The sequence below is a fragment of the Asterias amurensis genome, chromosome 8 (genome assembly GCF_032118995.1).
Source record: "Asterias amurensis chromosome 8, ASM3211899v1".
NCBI classification, from domain to species: Eukaryota; Metazoa; Echinodermata; class Asteroidea; order Forcipulatida; family Asteriidae; genus Asterias; species Asterias amurensis.
The window spans coordinates 19,373,487-19,397,687 of NC_092655.1; the positions used below are offsets into that span (position 1 = coordinate 19,373,487).

At 36.7% G+C, this 24,201-nt stretch overlaps 2 protein-coding genes, 7 non-coding genes and 1 pseudogene across 9 annotated transcripts in view; 2 read left to right on the forward strand and 8 right to left on the reverse strand.

Moving 5' to 3' along the window:
• Positions 1 to 38: 38 nt before the first annotated feature.
• Positions 39 to 2,180, forward strand: LOC139940746 (small integral membrane protein 8-like). Its single transcript, XM_071937116.1, has 2 exons — positions 39 to 468; positions 1,009 to 2,180. Exons 1-2 carry the CDS (start codon positions 331 to 333, stop codon positions 1,168 to 1,170), a joined length of 300 nt encoding a protein of 99 aa, XP_071793217.1. The 5' UTR covers positions 39 to 330; the 3' UTR covers positions 1,171 to 2,180.
• Positions 2,181 to 8,405: 6,225 nt separating this feature from the next.
• On the reverse strand, positions 8,406 to 8,506 carry LOC139941257 (5S ribosomal RNA; annotated as a pseudogene).
• Positions 8,507 to 9,521: 1,015 nt separating this feature from the next.
• Positions 9,522 to 9,640, reverse strand: LOC139941255 (5S ribosomal RNA). The gene has a single exon (XR_011786576.1). It is a non-coding gene; the product is annotated as a 5S ribosomal RNA (ribosomal RNA).
• Positions 9,641 to 10,386: 746 nt separating this feature from the next.
• On the reverse strand, positions 10,387 to 10,505 carry LOC139941256 (5S ribosomal RNA). Its single transcript, XR_011786577.1, has one exon. It is a non-coding gene; the product is annotated as a 5S ribosomal RNA (ribosomal RNA).
• A 1,268-nt stretch (positions 10,506 to 11,773) lies between these two features.
• LOC139941254 (5S ribosomal RNA) lies at positions 11,774 to 11,892 on the reverse strand. Its single transcript, XR_011786575.1, has one exon. It is a non-coding gene; the product is annotated as a 5S ribosomal RNA (ribosomal RNA).
• Positions 11,893 to 12,774: 882 nt separating this feature from the next.
• LOC139941258 (5S ribosomal RNA) lies at positions 12,775 to 12,893 on the reverse strand. The gene has a single exon (XR_011786578.1). It is a non-coding gene; the product is annotated as a 5S ribosomal RNA (ribosomal RNA).
• Positions 12,894 to 13,877: 984 nt separating this feature from the next.
• Positions 13,878 to 13,996, reverse strand: LOC139941264 (5S ribosomal RNA). Its single transcript, XR_011786582.1, has one exon. It is a non-coding gene; the product is annotated as a 5S ribosomal RNA (ribosomal RNA).
• A 985-nt stretch (positions 13,997 to 14,981) lies between these two features.
• LOC139941273 (5S ribosomal RNA) lies at positions 14,982 to 15,100 on the reverse strand. The gene has a single exon (XR_011786592.1). It is a non-coding gene; the product is annotated as a 5S ribosomal RNA (ribosomal RNA).
• Positions 15,101 to 15,954: 854 nt separating this feature from the next.
• LOC139941274 (5S ribosomal RNA) lies at positions 15,955 to 16,073 on the reverse strand. Its single transcript, XR_011786593.1, has one exon. It is a non-coding gene; the product is annotated as a 5S ribosomal RNA (ribosomal RNA).
• A 3,676-nt stretch (positions 16,074 to 19,749) lies between these two features.
• The window catches only part of LOC139940454 (uncharacterized), a 35,570-nt gene continuing 31,118 nt past the window's right edge, over positions 19,750 to 24,201 (forward strand). Inside the window, exon 1 of the mRNA XM_071936715.1 lies at positions 19,750 to 20,082. Within this exon, the coding sequence (XP_071792816.1) occupies positions 20,039 to 20,082 (44 nt within the window). The 5' untranslated portion in view covers positions 19,750 to 20,038. The remainder of the gene's footprint in view (positions 20,083 to 24,201) is intronic.

Consider the following 24,201-nt stretch of genomic DNA (forward strand, 5'->3'; position numbering starts at 1 on the left):
TACCCATAAAGAGGTCAATCAAAACCAAAGGTCAAGAATGCTGTCGTCTGCTGCTCATGCTGCGAGTGTGTTCGATGCTTTTTGAGCGAGCTTGTTATATTTCTCATGATCTGCACTGACTGAAGAAATACGTGGACCAAAATCAAGTTATTGCGTGATTATGGTAGTGAACTAGACAAAGCAACCAGACTCATTTATGTTTGTGAAATAGCTAGGTTTGCATTGATTGTGAAGAAAAACAGACGGCATAGTTTTGACTTTGCACTGTACATGCTGTAGACTGTGTGTAAACCCAGTTAGTACAGACAGTCTTTTGAACTGAACAGAGAAATGGCTGAGTCGACCGACAGCAACCAGAAGCCATCCACTGGATCTGGACAGAAAAGTAGTCGACCACAAGGAGGTCTGGGAACTGTACGAACAACTAGTCTTTTCAGGGCCGTCAATTTTGAACTTTTTGCTCGACAGGTGAATAATTATTGTTGTTAATTTTTTTGTTCTACTAGTTTTTAAAATTCATTCAGTTTTGCCTGCTCTGCAGGTTTTTACCTTTTTGTTAATTTCTCATTGGGTCATTGAATAATCATGACAGGAAAGAAAGGCAATCTGCAAAAAAAGAAATTAAGCAAAACCATATTTTGTTTTACAGAAGCTTAATACATTTTACCCAGTGTAAATAAAGTAGTTGTTATAATAATATAATTGTAAGTCTCGAAAGTCTAAAGGGGAGTTGCCAAAAATAGATAATTCTAGCAGCTAGCTTTCATCAAGCCATGCTCATACATGATATGATGAAAACAGAAGTATGAAATGAACTAAATTATGGAGCATCAAAAAGGGTAGTTGCGATAATATCAGGAGGGTTATGTTAAATCATAACTACAAAAAGTGCAGCTTCCCATCTACGTTCTAGATGGTGTTTAAAAACAGCTCTATCAAGTTGGGCCCTCAGTGATTACTTTTTCGGTACGTGTAAGTGATTTATTTTTATTTCACTATTTAACACAGAACAAGTATGTGATGGGATTTGGCTTGGTTGCGTTAACGGGCTGCGTGGCTTACATAGCTTACCTCAATGCTACGACGGAGAACAAGAGAGACAAGATGTACGAGGAACACCACTCAGACGGGACAAAAGAAATGAGGATCAAAAGGTCAAAGTGGGACTGACCAAGACTGCACAACAATGATGTTTTACAAGTTGAAAGCAGTACTGTTCTCACTGAGCGACTCTACACCACCAATAACTGAGAACTTAAATGGCTCCATCAGTTGGGACAGTGAACTGATAGTTGGTTTACTATAGTTGGAACAGTTAACTGTAGTTGGGACAGTTAACTCTAGTTGGAACATTTAACTACAGTATGGACAGTTAACTAGATTTCAGACAGTTAAATTAGTTGGGACAGCATGTCATATACAGGTGTCAGATGCAATTGTGTCCGCCATGCAATACTGTCCGCACTGGACACTTTTGCATATGCAATCGTGTCCGGGGCTATGAAACAACCTTCCGGCGGACGTGTAAATGACTACATTTGTGCGTAAGCGAGCTGCATGCACTGAGCATACATGTATGTAGCATGAATATTCACATATTTTATGATTGCAGCAATCGAATACCACGGCTGAACATTTCCCATGTCATTCACGTGCACTTAGCTTGTAAAAAAATGGCAAAGGTGTTCCTTCGACCAGGGGCCTTTAATTTAAGCAAGGACGGTTTTGCACAGGGGCGGACACAACTGCATATGCAAATGTGTCGGGGCGGACACAATTGCATTATGCAATAGCGTCCAGGCGGACACAATTGCATATGCAAACCGTCCGGTTTTGTATTGCATGGAGGACATAATTGCATGCAACACCGGCTTGAATTTGGGACACAATAATCAAATTTGGTGTAATGAAGTTGAGACTGCCTCTTGACCAAACTTTGTGACAGTCAGCACTCGGTGCAGTAATCATTTGAACATCCGCCTGCCTAAATATAAAGCTATTTTAAGAAACTTGTATAAACAGATATTTACCACATTTTATTGATGAAATAAAAACAAATAATGAATACAAAATGAAAATCTCAAAATCAAATTCTTGGAAAATAACTTCTTTCTCGCAAACTACGTCACTTCAGAGGGAGCTGTAAGCCGTTTCTCTCAATGCTATCAACCTCTCCCCATTACTTGTTACCAAGCACACTGTTACCAAGTGAGGTTTTACGTTAATAATTATTTTGAGGAATTATCAATACTGTCCACTAATTTGAAGAAAATTATTTAAAAAAGATATTAATAGTTTTTGTGTAGGTTTTTTTTTTTTTTTGGGGGGGGCATCATTTCCTAATTTCCAGAATGCTTTCGTTGACAAGAGAACTGCACATGGCGTATCCTTTTGATATGTCGGGGAAATAGAAAATGCCCTCCTTTAATATGATTAATAGAGTTTGTACATCTTGATGGTCTGGTGTTTCAAATTGGCAGTGAGAAACTCATTTTAGAACTCCTAAATTGTTAAAGACACTGGACACTATTGGGAGTTGTCGAAGACCGGTCCTCTCACTTGCTATATCTTAACATATGCATAAAATAACAACCTGTGAAAATTTGAGCTCAATCAGTTGTAGAAGTTGCGATATAATATAAAAGAAAAAACACCCTTGTTACACGAAGTTGCGTGCGTTCAGATGCTTGATTTCGAGACCTCAAATTCTAAATCTGAGGTCTCGAAATCAAATTCGTGGAAAATTACTACTTGCTCGAAAACTACTCCACTTCAAAGGGAGCCGTTTAAAACTACCAGCCTCTCCCCATTACATGTTACCAAGTAAGGATTATGCTAATAAATATTTTGAGTAATAACCAATAGTGTCCACTGCCTTGCTTTCATCAAAGTACACTTGAAAAGTAATTGTGGGAATGACTGGTTATAGCTACCAGCCTTTCACAATTTCAATGGGTTTCATTGTTTCAATGATCTTTTCCCACAGTCTTGACAGTTATTTTGGGAGTTTGGGTTCATAGTTTGGTGTCACTGAGTGATGAAGCAATCAGCTTTTAAGGTTGAAATGGGGGTCTGGAAAGTTTCTCCCAGATAGTAAAATCTTGAATTACACAACCTCAGACTGGGTGACCTTATGCAAGATACTATGTGAATCGACCAATGGTAACATTTAAGACTACCCTAGACATTATAAATATGCAGTATCCTTCAGTGACAAACCAATCAGAGATTGGTCTGGCGTCGCTGACCAGCAGATGTTTTTAGGGTAAAGAGAGACTAACGTTATTCTGAACCGTGAGCTTACCAGAGATTGGCCTGGGTCGCTGACCGGCAGATTGTTTTAGGGTCCAGGGAGACTAACGTCATTCTGAATCGATGAGCTCGTTTTAGAGACAGTCTGCACATCTCTGGGTGAGTTTTGATCTTTGGTGTAAAATGGTAGTTTTGACAAATTCTTGTTTTAATCCGTTATGTTTATCTGAAGCGCAAAGACACTGGACACTATTTGTAATTGTCAAAGACCAGTCTTCTCTGTTCGTGTATCTCAACACATGCATAAAATAACAAACCTGTGAAAATTTGAGCTCAATTGGTGGTCGTGTGCGAGGAGTTAATTAATGAGGGAAAAACACCCAATTGTCACACGAAGTTGTGCTTTCAGATGCTTGATTTCGGGCACCTCAAATTCTAATTCTGAGGTCTCAAAATCAAATTCGTGGAAAACTACTTCTTTCTCGTAAACTGCATTTATTCAGATGGAGCCGTTTCTCACAAAGTTGTATACCATCAACCTCTCCCCATTACTCGTTACCACGTAAGATGTTATGCTAACAACTATTTCGAGTAATTACCTGTAGTGTCCACTGCCTATACATACATCATTCTACAAGGGAATAATTTCATTGTTTTACAGTCTTTTTGAGTATGTGTCAAAAGAACATTTATATTTAAATCCCGAAGATGTAGTATGTTCTTGCGGTCGGGACGCTGATGTTTTGAGTTTAGTTTCAGTGAAAATGGCAAATATTAATCTGTTACGAAACGAAGTCAGTTGATAATCAGATGTGTCAGTGTTGTATTTAACTAGTACAAGATGTTCCTTGTTACATAAACTTAAGCGGGTAGTAACATCAGCCCGAGCATGCTGCTGAGAAGTGATACTGTAAGTGTTCAGATTACAGGCCACATAAACAAATTGTTGATCGTCCTTTTTTTTGCAGATGGGGGAGGGAGGGAAGTTTTTTTTTAAAGTTTTGTTGACATGCCATATGAAATCAAGAACAAAGAAATCACCACAATCACTATAAAACAGAGGGTTTGTGTTTGATGTTTTCAATAGTTTTGTCAAACAAATTTAACTCCTACATGACTTTTTCTGTAAACTTTTTCAAACGACTAAGCACAGTGTAGCCCAAGTAAATATTTGAAGAATTGTTCTTATTTTGCCAACATGAATAAAAAAACATTTTTTCAAACCTGTACATTTTGAGAAAAAATATCAGCTAAAAGATCTGGGCAGTAAAAGTATAAAGAGATACCCAAACATTGGGTGGGGGGGGGGGGGGGGGAAGTGGTCGGGGAATTTTGAACGGTCGGGCGGGGACGATCAAAAATTTGAGCAGATTAGCTTGTGACTTGTGTTGTTTATGTATTTGATTATTCTTGTTTTGTTAAAGGCAGTGGACACTATTGTTGGTAATTGTCAAAGACTAGCCTTCACATATATGGTGTATCTCAACATACGCATAAAATTACACACCTGTGAAAATTTGAGCTCAATCGGTCATTGAACTTGCGCGATAATAATGAAAGAAAAAAACACCCTTGTCACACGAAGTCGTGTGTGCGTTTTAGAGCTTGAGGTCTCAAAATCAAATTCGTAGAAAATTACTTCTTTCTCGAAAATTATGGCACTTCAGAGGGAGCCGTGTTTCTCATGTTTGATACCGTCAACCTCTTTCCATTACTCGTCACCAAGAAGGGTTTTATGGTAATAAGTATTTTGAGTAATTACCAATAGTGTCCACAGCCTTAAAGCATTGTTTCAGTAACCCAGAGTGTTTTCTAACTTATAAACAGTTAAAATCAAGAGACTAGTGTCTTTTGCTCTGTGGTCAGAATATTGTGTGTTTTATCACATTGTACTCCCAAAAGTGTCAACACGCTACTAATAGTTCCAAAAGTGTCACCATGGCTACACAAAAGCCTTAAGGCTTTGTTGTGGCTGTGTGTGTTTTTTTTATACGAGATGGAAGGACAGGGACAACTTCCCGAGTAGTAGTCAAAACATCGTCACAACAGTTGGCTCCAGTGCGATATTGTTTATAAGTTCTTTTAGTGTATTTTGAACCCTTGTTTTATAAACCTAGCCAGGGGTCTTTTCTGGTGTGTAGAGACACTGTTTTACAGAGTCTGTTTCTGTGCAAGTTCCAATTGCCACTGTTTTAGGGCGCTGTTTTTTGTTGTTTTTTATAGTTTGAAAGATTGTAGTTTTCCACGAATTTGATTTCGAGACCTCAGAATTAGAACTTGAGATCAAAGACCAGTCGTCTCACTTGGCGTATGTATACACTGAATAAAATAGCAAACCTGTGAAAATTTCAACTCAATTGGGCTCAGTTGCGAGATATGAGTGAAAGGAAAAAACACCATTGCCACACAAAGTTGTGAGCTTTCAGATGCTGGATTCTGAGACCTCAATCTCAAGTTATAAATCTGAGGTTTCGAAAGCAAATTCTGGAAAATTACTTGCTTCACGAAATCTATACGTTCCTTCAGAGGGAGCCGTTTCTTAACAATGTTCTATACTATCAACCTTTCCCCATTACTCGTCTCCAAGTAGGGTTTTATGCGAATAATAATTTTGAGTAATTAATAGTGTCCACTGCCTTTAATTCTGTACTGAACTGGCAATAAATAGAAACTTTAAAATACGGCTATTTCCATGGGTGTCAGCATTTAAACAGATGATCAGTTGTTTTTTGATTGCCAGTTCTTGTGATGATTATTTCATTATTTTAATAATGCAAAATAATCATCACAAGAACTGATGGCAATCAAAATAACAACTGATCTCCTGTACCTTTAAATACTGACAGCCATGGAAATAGCCATATATTAAAGTTGTTATTTATTGCCAATTCTGTACAGAATTAACAACAGTGTGGACCTCTCAACTTTGGTCAACGATGTACGTGTTTCTGTGGACGATTGGTACTCACCGAAGTTCCCACTGTTATCTCTAGAAAGAATTCCCAAATACACCTCAACAGGAGGCCCATAATCCTCTGTCAGCCCATTTCCAGTAAAGCCACCACTCACATTCCTGACCACCCCCTTACCCCCCCCCCCCCGGATGACCATTACATAATCCCACTATCTAGGTAATGAGGTCACCAAGCTTACATGTTATTTCAGTGTGACATCATTTCTAAATTAAGAGTTCCCCTACCATCAAAACCCCATATAACCTCTGCTCAACATTCAATCCGATGGGTTTCGACTCCTTCAACTTTCTCTGTACAAGAGACTAGCATCTCAATCTCTGTCCTTACTCTATGCTCAAACCTACGAGCTAGGTCCAGCACCTCTGTAACAATTGTACTGCTATTAGTCAACTTGTAATAAACCAAGACCAGTCGACCCAGACAATTGTCTCAAGTGTTTTCTTTCAGTCGTTTCCACAACTCAATGACTCATGACTCCAGTCCGCTCGCATCACACATTTCTTCTTCTTGTATTGTCATCATATTAAATCTATGCGTTACACTGGTAACAGCGGTGTTACTCGCATAAGCCATCTTCTGAAGTTTCTTCTGACAGTTCTTCTTTTATGGGCGGCCAAAAGGGCCAAAACTAATAAATTTATAAACTAAAGGACAAAACCATAATCAAAGAAAGAAGTTGTTCAACAAACACCAAGTAGAAACTAAGGTAACAAAACTCAACAACAATCAAAGAAAATTGTTTTCAAACAATGAACAAATCCCCAATCAAGCTTTAAACCGCAACAACAATCAAACACTTGTTTTTTAACAAGAAGTACTCTGAATCAAACTAATAAAACAAAACGCAATCAAATATAAAATAAAAACAAAACAAAAACAGCCAAACGCTAAAAGAATGAATCCTTATAAAAAACAAACACAGACAATAAAACGTCAAATAGGGACGAATACTAACACAGTAACAATAAAGACAAATCATCAATCGGCTATCGTTGAAAAAGAAAATCAAACTAACTATTACAAAATGTTGAGGGCGGTTGTCAAAGCTAAGGACAAAATGCAAACCGTATCAGTCTCCTGAGCATGTAATCAACATTTACGACAAACTAAGGACTGACTGAAAATCATCGTTGGTGGCGTATGTACATGTACAGTTGTGACTATTGTTGTAGGGCCGGGTATATATGATGTGAACTGTGTCGTCACATGTTTACAAAAGAGCCACAGAGTCTGGACTTGTACCATAGAGTATGATTGTACACAGATCAATTGAAGAAAATAACAAATCTTATGTTTTATGGAGATTGCTTTTTTCTCAACTTTTGATATGAAGAAAGGGGGCACACCTTAAAAACTGTACAGGTTGCTTTTGTAAATTTTGAATTTATGTGAAAATTATAAAATTTAATTTTTCCCATAGCCTGTGTGTAGTATGCCCCCTCCAGGAAACGCTTTAGAATGTACAAGGTCACCATGTAAACAAAGGTAGCATGGTCTATTGCAAGGCTGTGATGTGGTATAACGCATGCGCCATATGTTAGACTTGCACAGCCTTAACTGGTTTAAATTCTAAGACGCCTATACAGTGATTACCAATCTTTAACAGAATTACATTATAAATATTAAGGCCTACCAATGAAAATAATGTTAAATGTGATAGTTGTGTACAAGCTATCAACGTATCACTGCGGGCCCAGTACCGACCCCTGTGGCACCATGGTGGCACACGGTAGTTCAAAACAACATGGTCTGAAATCGCAGCGCCGGTATGACATATAAAACACGGTGAGTTATATTGGTAAAGATACGAATTGAGGAAAATAAATAATATTAATCGTTTTTGTGTGTGTGTTTTTTTTTTAAAAAACCTTTTTATATCATTTCTATAATTCGAAAAAAGCAAGTAAAACATAAAATCATGGTGAGTTATACTTGTAAAGATACGAATTGAGAAAAACCAATAATATTAATCGGTTTTTTTTCTTCTCGTTTTTTTTTTTTTTTTCAAACACCTTTTTATATCATTTCTATAATTCAAAAAAAGCAAGTAAGACAAAAACACGGTGAGTTATATTTATAAAGATACGGATTGAGGGAAAATAAATAATATTAATCGATTTAAAAAAAAAAAAAAACCATTTTTATATCATTTCTATATTTCGAAAAAAAAAAGGCAAAAGCCTACGGCACCCGGTATTCCCAGGCGGTCTCCCATCCAAGTATTGACCGGGCCCGACGTTGCTTAACTTCGGTGTATTCAACGTAGTATGGCCGTAGGCGGAAGATACAGTAGTCCAACGGTATTTATACAAATCCAATTTGTAAACATGAGGAAGCCACTACGCATGCGCCATATTTTAGACTTGCACAGCCTCAACTGGTTTAAATTCTAAGACGCCTATACAGTGATTACCAATCTTTAACAGAATTACATTATAAATGTTAAGGCCTACCAAAGAAAATAATATTAAATGTGATAGTTGTGTACAAGCTATCAACATATCACTGCGGGCCCAGTACCGACCCCTGTGGCACCCACTGCGGGCCCAGTACCGACCCCTGTGGCACCATGGTGGCACACAGTAGTTCAAAACAACATGGTCTGAAATCGCAGCGCCGTTAAGACATATAAAAAACGTTGAGTTATGTTGATGAATTGAGGAAAATAAATAATATTAATCGTTTTTGTGTGTGTGTGTGGTTTTTTTCAAAAACATTTTTATATCATTTCTATAATTCGAAAAAAAGCAAGTAAAACATAAAAACACGGAGAGTTATTATTTGTAAAGATACGAATTGAGGAAAATAAATAATATTAATCGTTTTTTCCGTTTTTTGTTTTTTCAAAAACATTTTTATATCATTTCTGTAATTCGAAAAAAGCAAGTAAAACATAAAATCACGGCGAGTTATATTTGTAAAGATACGAATTGAGAAAAACAAATAATATTAATTATTTTTTCCGTTTTTTCTTTTTTCAAAAACATTTTTATATCATTTCTGTAATTCGAAAAAAGCAAGTAAAACATAAAATCACGGCGAGTTATATTTGTAAAGATACGAATTGAGAAAAACAAATAATATTATTTATTTATTTTTTTTTTTTTTTTTCAAAAACTTTTTTTTCTATAATTAAAAAAAAAAGCAAGTAAGACAAAAACACGGTGAGTTATATTTATAAAGATACGAATTTAGGAAAATACACAATATTAATGGTTTTTTGTGTTGTTTTTTTTCTGTTCAAAAACATTTTCATATCATTAATTTTCTATAATTAAAAAAAAAAAAAGCAAAAGCCTACGGCACCCGGTATTCCCAGGCGGTCTCCCATACAAGTACTGACCGGGCCCGACGTTGCTTAACTTCGGTGATCGGACGAGAACCGGTGTATTCAACGTAGTATGGCCGTAAGCGCAAGATACAGTAATCCAATAGTATTTATACAAATCCAATTTGTAAACATGAGGAAGCCACTACGCATGCGCCATATGTTAGACTTGCACAGCCTCAACTGGTTTAAATTCTAAGACGCCTATACAGTGATTACCAATCTATAACAGAATTACATTATAAATGTTAAGGCCTACCAATGAAAATAATGTTAAATGTGATAGTTGTGTACAAGCTATCAACATATCACTGCGGGCCCAGTACCGACCCCTGTGGCACCCACTGCGGGCCCAGTACCGACCCCTGTGGCACCATGGTGGCACACAGTAGTTCAAAACAACATGGTCTGAAATCGCAGCGCCGTTAAGACATATAAAACACGTTGAGTTATGTTGATGAATTGAGGAAAATAAATAATATTAATCGTTTTTGTGTGTGTGTGTGGTTTTTTTCAAAAACATTTTTATATCATTTCTATAATTCGAAAAAAAGCAAGTAAAACATAAAAACACGGTGAGTTATTATTTGTAAAGATACGAATTGAGGAAAATAAATAATATTAATCGTTTTTTTTTTTTTCAAAAACATTTTTATATCATTTCTGTAATTCGAAAAAAAAGCAAGTAAGACAAAACCACGGTGAGTTATATTTATAAAGATACGAATTCATGAAAATACACAATATTAATGGTTTTTTGTGTTGTTTTTTTTCTGTTCAAAAACATTTTCATATCATTAATTTTCTATAATTAAAAAAAAAAAAAGCAAAAGCCTACGGCACCCGGTATTCCCAGGCGGTCTCCCATCCAAGTACTGACCGGGCCCGACGTTGCTTAACTTCGGTGATCGGACGAGAACCGGTGTATTCAACGTAGTATGGGCGTAGGCGGAAGATATTGTAATCCAATAGTATTTATACAAATCCAATTTGTAAACATGACAAAGCCACTACGCATGCGCCATATGTTAGACTTGCACAGCCTCAACTGGTTTAAATTCTAAGACGCCTATACAGTGATTACCAATCTTTAACAGAATTACATTATAAATGTTAAGGCCTACCAATGAAAATAATGTTCAATGTGATAGTTGTGTACAAGCTATCAACATATCACTGCGGGCCCAGTACCGACCCCTGTGGCACCCACTGCGGGCCCAGTACCGACCCCTGTGGCACCATGGTGGCACACAGTAGTTCAAAACAACATGGTCTGAAATCGCAGCGCCGTTAAAGGAACACGTTGCCTTGGATCGGTCGAGTTGGTCTTTGAAAAGCGTTTGTAACCGTTTTTTATAAAATGCATATTGGTAGAAAGATGTTGTAAAAGTAGAATACAATGATCCACACAAACATGCCTCGAAATTGCGTGGTTTTCCTTTTACCTCGTCGACTAACACGTCGGCCATTTATGGGGGTCAAAATTTTGACTCCCATAAATGGCCGACCGTGTTAGTTCGCACAGTAGAAGGAAAACCACGCAATTTCGAGGCAAACTTGTGTGGATCATTGTATTCTACTTTTAAAACATCTTTCCAACCATATGCATTATATACAAAACGGTTACAAACGCTTTTGTTTTGACCAACTCGTCCGATCCAAGGCAACGTGTTCCTTTAAGACATATAAAACACGTTGAGTTATGTTGATGAATTGAGGAAAATAAATAATATTAATCGTTTTTGTGTGTGTGTGTGGTTTTTTTCAAAAACATTTTTATATCATTTCTATAATTCGAAAAAAAGCAAGTAAAACATAAAAACACGGTGAGTTATTATTTGTAAAGATACGAATTGAGGAAAATAAATAATATTAATCGTTTTTTTTCCGTTTTTTCTTTTTTCAAAAACATTTTTATATCATTTCTGTAATTCGAAAAAAGCAAGTAAAACATAAAATCACGGCGAGTTATATTTGTAAAGATACGAATTGAGAAAAACAAATAATATTAATTTTTTTTTTTTTTTTTCAAAAACTTTTTTATATCATTTTTATAATTAAAAAAAAAAGCAAGTAAGACAAAACCACGGTGAGTTATATTTATAAAGATACGAATTCAGGAAAATACACAATATTAATGGTTTTTTGTGTTGTTTTTTTTCTGTTCAAAAACATTTTCATATCATTAATTTTCTATAATTAAAAAAAAAAAAGCAAAAGCCTACGGCACCCGGTATTCCCAGGCGGTCTCCCATCCAAGTACTGACCGGGCCCGACGTTGCTTAACTTCGGTGATCGGACGAGAACCGGTGTATTCAACGTAGTATGGCCGTAGGCGGAAGATACAGTAATCCAATAGTATTTATACAAATCCAATTTGTAAACATGACAAAGCCACTACGGATGCGCCATATGTTAGACTTGCACAGCCTCAACTGGTTTAAATTCTAAGACGCCTATACAGTGATTACCAATCTATAACAGAATTACATTATAAATGTTAAGGCCTACCAATGAAAATAATGTTAAATGTGATAGTTGTGTACAAGCTATCAACATATCACTGCGGGCCCAGTACCGACCCCTGTGGCACCCACTGCGGGCCCAGTACCGACCCCTGTGGCACCATGGTGGCACACAGTAGTTCAAAACAACATGGTCTGAAATCGCAGCGCCGTTAAGACATATAAAACACGTTGAGTTATGTTGATGAATTGAGGAAAATAAATAATATTAATCGTTTTTGTGTGTGTGTGTGGTTTTTTTCAAAAACATTTTTATATCATTTCTATAATTCGAAAAAAAGCAAGTAAAACATAAAAACACGGTGAGTTATTATTTGTAAAGATACGAATTGAGGAAAATAAATAATATTAATCGTTTTTTTTCCGTTTTTTCTTTTTTCAAAAACATTTTTATATCATTTCTGTAATTCGAAAAAAGCAAGTAAAACATAAAATCACGGCGAGTTATATTTGTAAAGATACGAATTGAGAAAAACAAATAATATTATTTATTTATTATTTTTTTTTTTTTTCAAAAACTTTTTTTCTATAATTAAAAAAAAAAGCAAGTAAGACAAAAACACGGTGAGTTATATTTATAAAGACACGAATTCAGGAAAATACACAATATTAATGGTTTTTTGTGTTGTTTTTTTTCTGTTCAAAAACATTTTCATATCATTAATTTTCTATAATTAAAAAAAAAAAAAGCAAAAGCCTACGGCACCCGGTATTCCCAGGCGGTCTCCCATCCAAGTACTGACCGGGCCCGACGTTGCTTAACTTCGGTGATCGGACGAGAACCGGTGTATTCAACGTAGTATGGCCGTAGGCGGAAGATATAGTAATCCAATGGTATTTATACAAATCCAATTTGTAAACATGAGGAAGCCACTACGCATGCGCCATATGTTAGACTTGCACAGCCTCAACTGGTTTAAATTCTAAGACGCCTATACAGTGATTACCAATCTTTAACAGAATTACATAATAAATGTTAAGGCCTACCAATGAAAATAATGTTAAATGTGATAGTTGTGTACAAGCTATCAACATATCACTGCGGGCCCAGTACCGACCCCTGTGGCACCATGGTGGCACACAGTAGTTCAAAACAACATGGTCTGAAATCGCAGCGCCGGTAAGACATATAAAACACGTTGAGTTATATTGATGAATTGAGGAAAATAAATAATATTAATCGTTTTTGTGTGTGAGTTTTTTTTTCAAAAACATTTTTATATCATTTCTATAATTCGAAAAAAAAAAGCAAGTAAAACATAAAAACACGGTGAGTTATATTTGTAAAGATACGAATTGAGGAAAATAAATAATATTAATCGGTTTTATTCCGTTTTTTGTTTTTTCAAAAACATTTTTATATCATTTCTGTAATTCGAAAAAAGCAAGTAAAACATAAAATCACGGCGAGTTATATTTGTAAAGATACGAATTGAGAAAAACAAATAATATTAATTATTTTTTCCGTTTTTTCTTTTTTCAAAAACATTTTTATATCATTTCTGTAATTCGAAAAAAGCAAGTAAAACATAAAATCCCGGCGAGTTATATTTGTAAAGATACGAATTGAGAAAAACAAATAATATTATTTATTTATTATTTTTTTTTTTTTTCAAAAACTTTTTTTTCTATAATTAAAAAAAAAAGCAAGTAAGACAAAAACACGGTGAGTTATATTTATAAAGACACGAATTCAGGAAAATACACAATATTAATGGTTTTTTGTGTTGTTTTTTTTTCTGTTCAAAAACATTTTCATATCATTAATTTTCTATAATTAAAAAAAAAAAAAGCAAAAGCCTACGGCACCCGGTATTCCCAGGCGGTCTCCCATCCAAGTACTGACCGGGCCCGACGTTGCTTAACTTCGGTGATCGGACGAGAACCGGTGTATTCAACGTAGTATGGCCGTAGGCGGAAGATACAGTAATCCAATAGTATTTATACAAATCCAATTTGTAAACATGATAAAGCCACTACGCATGCGCCATATGTTAGACTTGCACAGCCTCAACTGGTTTAAATTCTAAGACGCCTATACAGTGATTACCAATCTTTAACAGAATTACATAATAAATGTTAAGGCCTACCAATGAAAATAATGTTAAATGTGATAGTTGTGTACAAGCTATCAACATATCACTGCGGGCCCAGTACCGACCCCTGTGGCACCATGGTGGCACACAGTAGTTCAAAACAACATGGTCTGAAATCGCAGCGCCGGTAAGACATATAAAACACGTTGAGTTATATTGATGAATTGAGGAAAATAAATAATATTAATCGTTTTTGTGTGTGTGTGTTTTTTTTTCAAAAACATTTTTATATCATTTCTATAATTCGAAAAAAAAAGCAAGTAAAACATAAAAACACGGTGAGTTATATTTGTAAAGATACGAATTGAGGAAAATAAATAATATTAATCGGTTCTATTCCGTTTTTTGTTTTTTCAAAAACATTTTTATATCATTTCTGTAATTCGAAAAAAGCAAGTAAAACATAAAATCACGGCGAGTTATATTTGTAAAGATACGAATTGAGAAAAACAAATAATATTAATTATTTTTTCCGTTTTTTCTTTTTTCAAAAACATTTTTATATCATTTCTGTAATTCGAAAAAAGCAAGTAAAACATAAAATCACGGCGAGTTATATTTGTAAAGATACGAATTGAGAAAAACAAATAATATTATTTATTTATTATTTGTTTTTTTTTTCAAAAACTTTTTTTTCTATAATTAAAAAAAAAAGCAAGTAAGACAAAAACACGGTGAGTTATATTTATAAAGACACGAATTCAGGAAAATACACAATATTAATGGTTTTTTGTGTTGTTTTTTTTTCTGTTCAAAAACATTTTCATATCATTAATTTTCTATAATTAAAAAAAAAAAAAGCAAAAGCCTACGGCACCCGGTATTCCCAGGCGGTCTCCCATCCAAGTACTGACCGGGCCCGACGTTGCTTAACTTCGGTGATCGGACGAGAACCGGTGTATTCAACGTAGTATGGCCGTAGGCGGAAGATACAGTAATCCAATAGTATTTATACAAATCCAATTTGTAAACATGATAAAGCCACTACGCATGCGCCATATGTTAGACTTGCACAGCCTCAACTGGTTTAAATTCTAAGACGCCTATACAGTGATTACCAATCTTTAACAGAATTACATAATAAATGTTAAGGCCTACCAATGAAAATAATGTTAAATGTGATAGTTGTGTACAAGCTATCAACATATCACTGCGGGCCCAGTACCGACCCCTGTGCCACCATGGTGGCACACAGTAGTTCAAAACAACATGGTCTGAAATCGCAGCGCCGGTAAGACATATAAAACACGTTGAGTTATATTGATGAATTGAGGAAAATAAATAATATTAATCGTTTTTGTGTGTGTGTGTGTTTTTTTTCAAAAACATTTTTATATCATTTCTATAATTCGAAAAAAAAGCAAGTAAAACATAAAAACACGGTGAGTTATATTTGTAAAGATACGAATTGAGGAAAATAAATAATATTAATCGGTTTTATTCCGTTTTTTGTTTTTTCAAAAACATTTTTATATCATTTCTGTAATTCGAAAAAAGCAAGTAAAACATAAAATCACGGCGAGTTATTTTTGTAAAGATACGAATTGAGAAAAACAAATAATATTATTTATTTATTTTTTTTTTTTTTCAATAACTTTTTTATATCATTTCTATGATTAAAAAAAAAAGCAAGTAAGACAAAACCACGGTGAGTTATATTTATAAAGATACGAATTCAGGAAAATACACAATATTAATGGTTTTTTGTGTTGTTTTTTTTTCTGTTCAAAAACAATTTATATCATTAATTTTCTATACTTAAAAAAAAAAAAAGCAAAAGCCTACGGCACCCGGTATTCCCAGGCGGTCTCCCATCCAAGTACTGACCGGGCCCGACGTTGCTTAACTTCGGTGATCGGACGAGAACCGGTGTATTCAACGTAGTATGGCCGTAGGCGAAAGATACAGTAATCCAATGGTATTTATACAAATCCAATTTGTAAACATGAGGAAGCCACTACGCATGCGCCATATGTTAGACTTGCACAGCCTCAACTGGTTTAAATTCTAAGACGCCTATACAGTGATTACCAATCTTTAACAGAATTACATTATAAATGTTAAGGCCTACCAAAGAAAATAATATTAAATGTGATAGTTGTGTACAAGCTGAATGCTTGGAAAAATACAATACTTGAAAATGTGACATTATTAACATTACCCCTCGCACCGGTGGTACTACTCAAAATAATAAAAACCGACTTGGTAAAACGAGCAATGGAGAGCAGTTGGTAGAACAGTTGGTAGTTTTTTCCGTTTTTTTTTTCAAAAACATTTTTATATCATTTCTATAATTCGAAAAAGAAAGCAAAAGCCTACGGCACCCGGTATTCCCAGGCGGTCTCCCATCCAAGTACTGACCGGGCCCGACGTTATATTTGTAAAGACACGAATTGAGGAAAATAAATAGTATTAATCGTTTTTTTTTTTTCTTTTTTCAAAAACCTTTTTATATGATAGATGAGTGTCGTGTGCGTACACATGTTAAATCCATGGTAATTCAGATTAAATTTCAGGATGATGTCACGTATCGGTAAAGTGTACATTAAAACGTTTCACTGCGGGTCCAGTACCGACCCCTGTGGCACAGTAGTCCAAAACAACATGGTTAAATCTCCCATCCGTCCGTGACCCGAAGAAGCTGACATGTTTGGTCATGGAAGAAAAACACGGTGAGTTATATTAATTGTAAAGATACGATTTGAGGAAAAATAATTAATATTAATCGTTTTTTTGTATTATTATTTTTTAGATTTGTTATTTCATGTCGATATAAGTGAGAACTGGTCTTCGACACTCAGTGCCTTTAATGATTCAGTTGGAAGATGGAATTCCAACATACCAAGAATCTAGTACCTAAACCTATATTGCAATACAGAGCGAGCTATGTGTACAGGGCATCTATAAATGCACATCTGGGAACTTTAAGCGGCCCGGACCCAAATACAAAGGCCTAGCGCTCATCCGCACTCGCATGCTTCATTTTATCAGATCCCAGCCGCACCCCCCCCCTAAAAAAAAGAAGCAACAACATCCATGATAAAGCAAAACATTGATATATTTGTACCCTACATCACTAAGCTTGTAAACGAATCTCTCAGTTCCGGTTGTTTCCCCGATAGCCTCAAAGTTTCCTACATCAGGCCGCTCATCAAGAAACCAAACCTGGACAAGGAGATATTCAAAAACTACAGACCGGTTGCAAACTTAAAATATCTTGGAAAAGTCATCGAACGAGTAGTGTCATCACGTATTTCTGATCACATTCATACTTTCAACCTGTCCGACGTGTTCCAGTCAGCATACAAGCCTTTCCATGGTACCGAGGCTGCACTAGTCCGTGTTAGCAACGATATTCTCTCTTCTATGGACAATGGTAACCTTACAGCACTAGTCCTGCTAGACTTGAGTGCTGCTTTTGACACTGTTGATCATAACATCCTTCTCTCTCGGCTCCAGAATCACCTTGGCATAGAGGACACAGCCCTAGCATGGTGCAAATCGTATCTCCACAACAGAACTCAGCATGTATGTATTGGCACTGCAATATCCGACCCTGTTGTTTTGAACTACTCTGTGCCACAGGGGTCGGTACTCGGCCCACAGTGGTTTACGCTGTACACTTTACCGTATCGTGACATCATCCTCAAATTTAATCTGAATTACCATGTGTACGCAGACGACACTCAGCTATACATCACGTTTAAATCTTCTCAAGAAAACGCCAATGCATCTATTGCAAGACTTGAGAAATGCATCCAAGAGATTCGACGTTGGACACAACAAAACTTCCTGAAGTTAAATGATGATAAGACAGAGTTCCTTTTATTTGGGTCACGTCAACAGTTAACTAAGGTTTCAGTGCCATACATCTCCATCGGTGATGCTCGGATAGCTCCCTCGCTGAAAGCTCGGAACTTAGGGGTTATTTTTGATTCATCGATGACACTTCAGCCACACATCAACAACATTGTTCGTTTATCATCATATCACATCAGGAATATAGGTAAGATTCGCAAGTACTTGGACAAAAGTGCCACTGAAAAGGTCATTCACGCATTTGTTACTTCTCGTCTTGACAACGGCAATGCTCTTCTCTACAGTCTTCCTAACAACCAGATTTCCCGACTTCAACGGCTCCAAAATACTGCTGCCCGCATTGTGACACTGTCTAGAAAATCCTGTTCTATCACCCCCATTCTGAAACAACTACACTGGCTCCCTATCTCTCAACGAATCATCTTCAAGCTGATGCTCATTGTCCACAAAGCTCTAAATGGCAAGGCTCCCCACTATATTTCTGAACTGCTTCAAGTTTACACTCCATCAAGGAATCTTCGATCAAGTTCCATGCTTCTCCTCATTGAACCCATGTCTCGACACTCATGGGGTGACAGGTCTTTTTCTGTAGCCGCGCCACGCATCTGGAACTCTCTACCACTTAATCTTCGATCTTGTCTTTGTACCGCAAAATTCAAGTCTCTTCTCAAAACTTATCTTATGTCACAGGTTTTCAATGACTAATTTGTTGTCTGTTTTTCTTTGTGTTGTGTTTTTGTTTTGTTTTGTTTTGGTTTACTGCGCCTTGAACACCCAGCAGGGTGGATATGTGCGCATTACAAGTCTTATTATTATTATTATTATTAACAACAACTACAGACATGTAGTGTTTGTACTTTTCAAGACCATAGGTGTTCGGCTTCTGCCGAGAGAACGACCCTGGTGAAAAAAATTACCTCCCTCTCAAACTGCATTAGACCTGCATCCTGTACACAGAGCGTCTATAAAATTCACAATTTTCTGGGGACTTTAATCGGTCTTCTTGTATGATATCCTTTTCTTTGTTAATTTCTATTTGATGTAATTTTTCAAACATATTATGATGTTGACATGTGCATTCCAGTTTTTAACTGCGAGTCATGTTTTAATAAACCATTTTTTAATTGAATTTGAATTGAATCATTTCGTAACAAAGTTTTGGTATTGCCATCAGCTCTCCACTCCATGAAATAAATGATCGTTTAACCATGGAGTAACTACCAAAACAACCCCTGCATGTATTGATTATTGGTTTTGCCGTTTCCAGCTCAATGGTAGACTTGCGGATACACCGTTAAATGTCTAGCTCAATGACAATCAAGTTGAAAAGTAAACACAATGAGCCGTCAAGTTGCCATGAGGCAGTATACTCCAACAGCAACAATCAACAACAACAATAAGTTGGCGCGCTTGATTTGTTACGATCTGTTATGATTCGGTCATGTGGAAATATTTAAATTCAGATAAGCGAGTGAACGTGTTCAGCATTAAATATTAGCTGAAAGAGTCCCGAAGGTCACAAGGTATGCCTAAAGGCACTTTAATGTGTAATGCAGGCACCCCACGCGGTGAGACTAGTCTCGGTTCGAGACGTTTCTTGTGCAGCGCGGCAGACAACTTGGCCGAGCTGTGCGTTAGAGGTAAACGAGAAACGTCTTGCACCAAGACTAGGTGGTGACCGAGCGCAAATTGTATACGGGTGCAGCAATGTGTACGCTTGCTTGGCAACGTGTACCCCGTCCTGTCCCATTGAGTAAAAAGTGTGGACTGAAAATTCGGGACTCGGAACACTGCTACATGTATAGCTTTAATGTCAGCTGACCTCTAAAGACGTCTCGTCCTTGACAGAAACGGATCATCTTCATACACTCATTCTATCCCAGGATTAGGAACTTCTGAGAGTATGATATTTTCTTATGTGACTTTATCAATTGCATGCTCGGGATACATCTTATTATTGTTGTGGACTCGGAATTGACGGGTTGATTTCAAGTGGGATACTTTGACTTTGTGAAAAGCTGAGTTGAGGACGTCGTGACCGCTATGGGATCGGACGTAGATTTGGTTCAGCACATGCTGAAAATAGCGTGAGTATTATAAATATACCATTTTGACAAACCTTTTAAAGCTGCAGCATGTACACTCCTCGGAGTAAGGCCGTGTCCGAATTGGCGACTTTGGCAACAGCTACGGCTAGATCAGCGCGTCTGTCTGTGTTGAAGAATAGCAGACGCGCGCCTCCTTGCCGTAGCTGTAGCCGAAGTCGCCAATTCGGACACGGCCTAAGTCCCAAAAGCACACCCTGCACACCCTGCCTATCCTCGCATTCATAGATGTAGATGGAAACTGGATATAGTGGCAGGCTATATGTTATGGCATACAAGTTACAGCTCTACACTCGGTCATAGCTGACGATATGTTTTGGTTTTGTTTAGCAAAACATTCTTGCCAAGTGAATTTTGAAAGGGTTAAACCATAAACGGTCAGCAAGGACTAGTGTCTAAAACAAGCAGACCATCCAGCCTCAAGTAAGTGCCTTTAGGTTTAGGAGGGGGTTGGCTCTAAATTATTAGTAATAGTAGGGTCGGCTGGTATGGTATTGACGTTTCGACCATTCCTAAACGCTACGCATACACGTGTGACGTCCCTGCTCTTTCGAAAATGGTCGTTTCACAAACTGCAAAAAAAGTGTGTGTTGAAATACACCCATTGTCTGCTACCACAAACTACATGTATATGGGTGCTATTTCAACACACTGTGTTAATTCTGATCTCTCTTTGGGAAGTGGGTACGACAATTTGGGTACGAAGTGACTTGGGTACGAAGTGACGACCCGATGACGACATCGAACACCCAGGGTGCGTCAATTTATTTAAGTGCTCTGTTTTTGCAGTGGGTCATACCATGGTCATACCATGGAGGTACCAGGGAGGTACCTCCATGGTCATACCAGGTGCACAAAAACGTCCAAATAAAATGACTTGAAGTATTAAGAAGAGCACGGGTAACTTCCGAACGAATTAACTTTTAAATTATAAATAAATAATAATTATCGAATAAAAAAAAAAAAATCCACATAGTACCCATCCCATGTTAGTTCGTTATCAAAAAAACAGTTTGTTATTCATGAATACTGACAAAAAAGTGGTATTGACGGCTATGTTAAGAAAGTGAAATGTGGCATAGTTATTAAAAAGAATTATGTATTACAGTAATATAAGTTAAATATAAGTAATATAAGTTAAGTTATATTACCATGTAGCATCTTGCTCTCTTATCCATGGACTGACAATTGAGAAAGAAAAAATATACCAAGAAGGGGATGGTTAGTAGACCATTATGCTTAAGACATCATCGGACTAATGGTGCCTTCAACCCACCAAAGAGAACTAACTTTATAGTACAGCAAATGACATGGTATTATCAAGGACCTCGCTTGGCGTTGTACCATCACACCATGATACCACAGAGGCTGCTGAACTTTGAAGAGGTTTCTAAGAATGAAAGTCGATAATGAATTGATTTTTGAGGCATGTACTAAGGTCGGCTATCTGAATATCCAACAAGCACCTGTCCAAGTCGGATCATGATAAATGAATCTTGTCTCAGTGTTGGGTGATTAATTTTAAACAATGTCTGATGCGTTGTGCTGGTGTTGTGGTTACTAACCTGCTGATGGTGTCAAGAAACACCAAAATATTATCGACTGCCATCACCTTGCCGTTTGTCCTCAAATTACACTATGGATGATCACACAGAAACGCCATGGCTTTATTGGGAAATGATGTGAAGGAGATTTCATGAATGCATTTTAAAAGTTCTGCTTTTAAAGATATTCACTCGATATTGTGTGAGTATACTCCATAGGAGGTTTCTGCACAGTGATATGAAGATGACGGCGATGAAAATAACAATTATACGTGAATTAAAACTTTGCTTTTGAAAATCATAACTTGGCCCGAAGGTACGAAGTGTCCAGGGTACGAAGTGGCAAAGGTACGAAGTGTCCGAAATCCCTTGGCTTACAGTAAACAATGTATAATAGTTTTTGAAATACAAGACAACCTTCTCCCATAATGTGGGTGAGTTGTCTTAATTTTTTGAAAATGAAACTTCAATTCAGTGTTTCGTATACGTCAACACTTTTATGGTTGAGTGAGTGCAATTTATGTTTGATCCAGGCTGTAAGGCCACACTTCACGGAGGCAACGAAGGCGATTGCCTGTGTGCCCCTTGGTCATTGCCTTGGTGCCCTATATAAGCTTGAAGTGCTCCAGTATAAATTTATATTTCCTCATAAAATAGGGTGCCCTTTACCAAGGAGAAAGTGCCTTGGTGCTTTTGCCCTTTAAAAATGAGGGAACGGGCCCACAACCTGTATAGTAGGCCTACTCAACAACCTGCAGCAAGCCGGAAGCGCTACTGCAGTTGAACGGACAAAACAAGTAAATAGTTAACAAGTAATTGATTTTTCAATCAAACACTTTAATTCTTTGTATTGATCGTCCTTTATATTTCATGCCAACCGGCGGGACATTTTTCATTTGTATGACAAACTTCGTTCAGCAGGTGATACAGCTGGCTCAGGTGGCCCAATTTTTACAAATCCCTGGAGTTATGTAGTGAAAATGAAAACAGCTAGCCTCCCGAGATAAAATGTATTTAGTTCTTGTTATGATTGATAATATAATTATCTGCAGATCAGAACATGGAGCTTTTTTTGGTATTAACTAAAGAGTTGAATTCAACACTTGCATGAGTTCGGTGAGTGACTACACTTTGAAAGCGTTGAATTCAGCGTTTTCATGCTTAATCCAGCATTTTAAAGTATTCGGTCAACAATTTAAGTGTAAATTTAACGTTTAAAAGGCTGTTCCAACAATTCAAAGGAATCTGTTTGAGAAATGTTGAAATAACACTTAAATTGTTGAATTAACCCTTTTAGCGTTGTGTCAAAAATTTAAAATGCTAGATTTAACAAACAAAACGCTGGATCCAACACTTTCAAAGTGTATAGTCACTCACCGAACTCATGCAAGTGTTGGATTCAACTCTTCAGTTTTTAGAGTGCAGCTCTACAAACAGAAGAGAAAATAACTTAAAGAAGAAGTAAAAATGTCTTTATAGAAAGTCTTTATGCTAACAATTATCATTTGAGTAATTACCACTAGTACCCAGTGCCTTTAAATAGCAGTTCCATAATATCAATACTGTGTTCAGATATCATAAAACCAAAATAATTATTAGAAAGAGAGCACCACATGTAGTTTATGTGGACTTTATGACCATTGTAATGCACTTCATCCCGGCATGTTATCAATCTATCACAGTTTAAAAGGTCGTCGTATTTTACTTGTAATTTTGTGTACCGTGGATTGTTTGACTTAAATCTCGAGACTCGGGAAGCCCATAATAAAGTATAAACCCAGCATATCGGTTGCTAGGCGCCCTTATACTGCGCAGACTCTACCAATTGACATATAACGTGTATCGGTCAGGACTTTGTTGTGTATTGTCATGGTAACGAAACTGACAGTAGCTGATAAAAAAAATAGTAAACAACTACGGGCGCTCTGGTGCTGTTTAGCAAGGCCTACCAATATGAATGATACACAACTTGTCCAAGTTTTTGAAAGCTTGTGAAAGGCAGTGGACACTATTGGTTATTGTGGTGTATCTCAACATGTGTAAAAAATAACCAACCAGCTGTGAACATTTTAGCTCAATCGGTCATCAAAGTTGCGAGATAATAATGTAAGAAAATACACCCTTGTCACACGAAGTTGTGTGCGTTTAGATGGTTGATTTCGAGACCTCAAGTTCTTAATCTGAGGTCTTGAAATCAAATTCGTGGAAAATAATACTTCTTTCTCGAAAACTATGGCACTTCAGAGGGAGCCGTCTCTCACAATGTTTTATACCATCAATCTCTCCCCATAACTCGATCGTCACCAGAGAAAAGGTTTTATGCTAATAATTATTTTGAGTAATTACCAATAGTGTCCACTGGCAAAAAGTATAAGTGTGACATTTAAAGGCAGTGGACACTATTGGTAATTACTTAAAAATAATTATGAGCATAAAACCTTACTTGGTAATGAGTAACGGGGATTAAGCCCAATAGTCACAGTTTTACATTTATGGTTGATCACCACACTAAACATGCACCACGCTCTCCAAATGCATGTTTATGTGCATTACATGC

Excerpts from the sequence above, each read along its gene's own strand:
- LOC139940746 (XM_071937116.1), top strand. The coding sequence starts at position 331 with ATGGCTGAGTCGACCGACAGCAACCAGAAGCCATCCACTGGATCTGGA. Across the intron at positions 469-1,008 it reads TTGAACTTTTTGCTCGACAG|AACAAGTATGTGATGGGATT; the intron begins GTGAATAATTAT and ends TATTTAACACAG.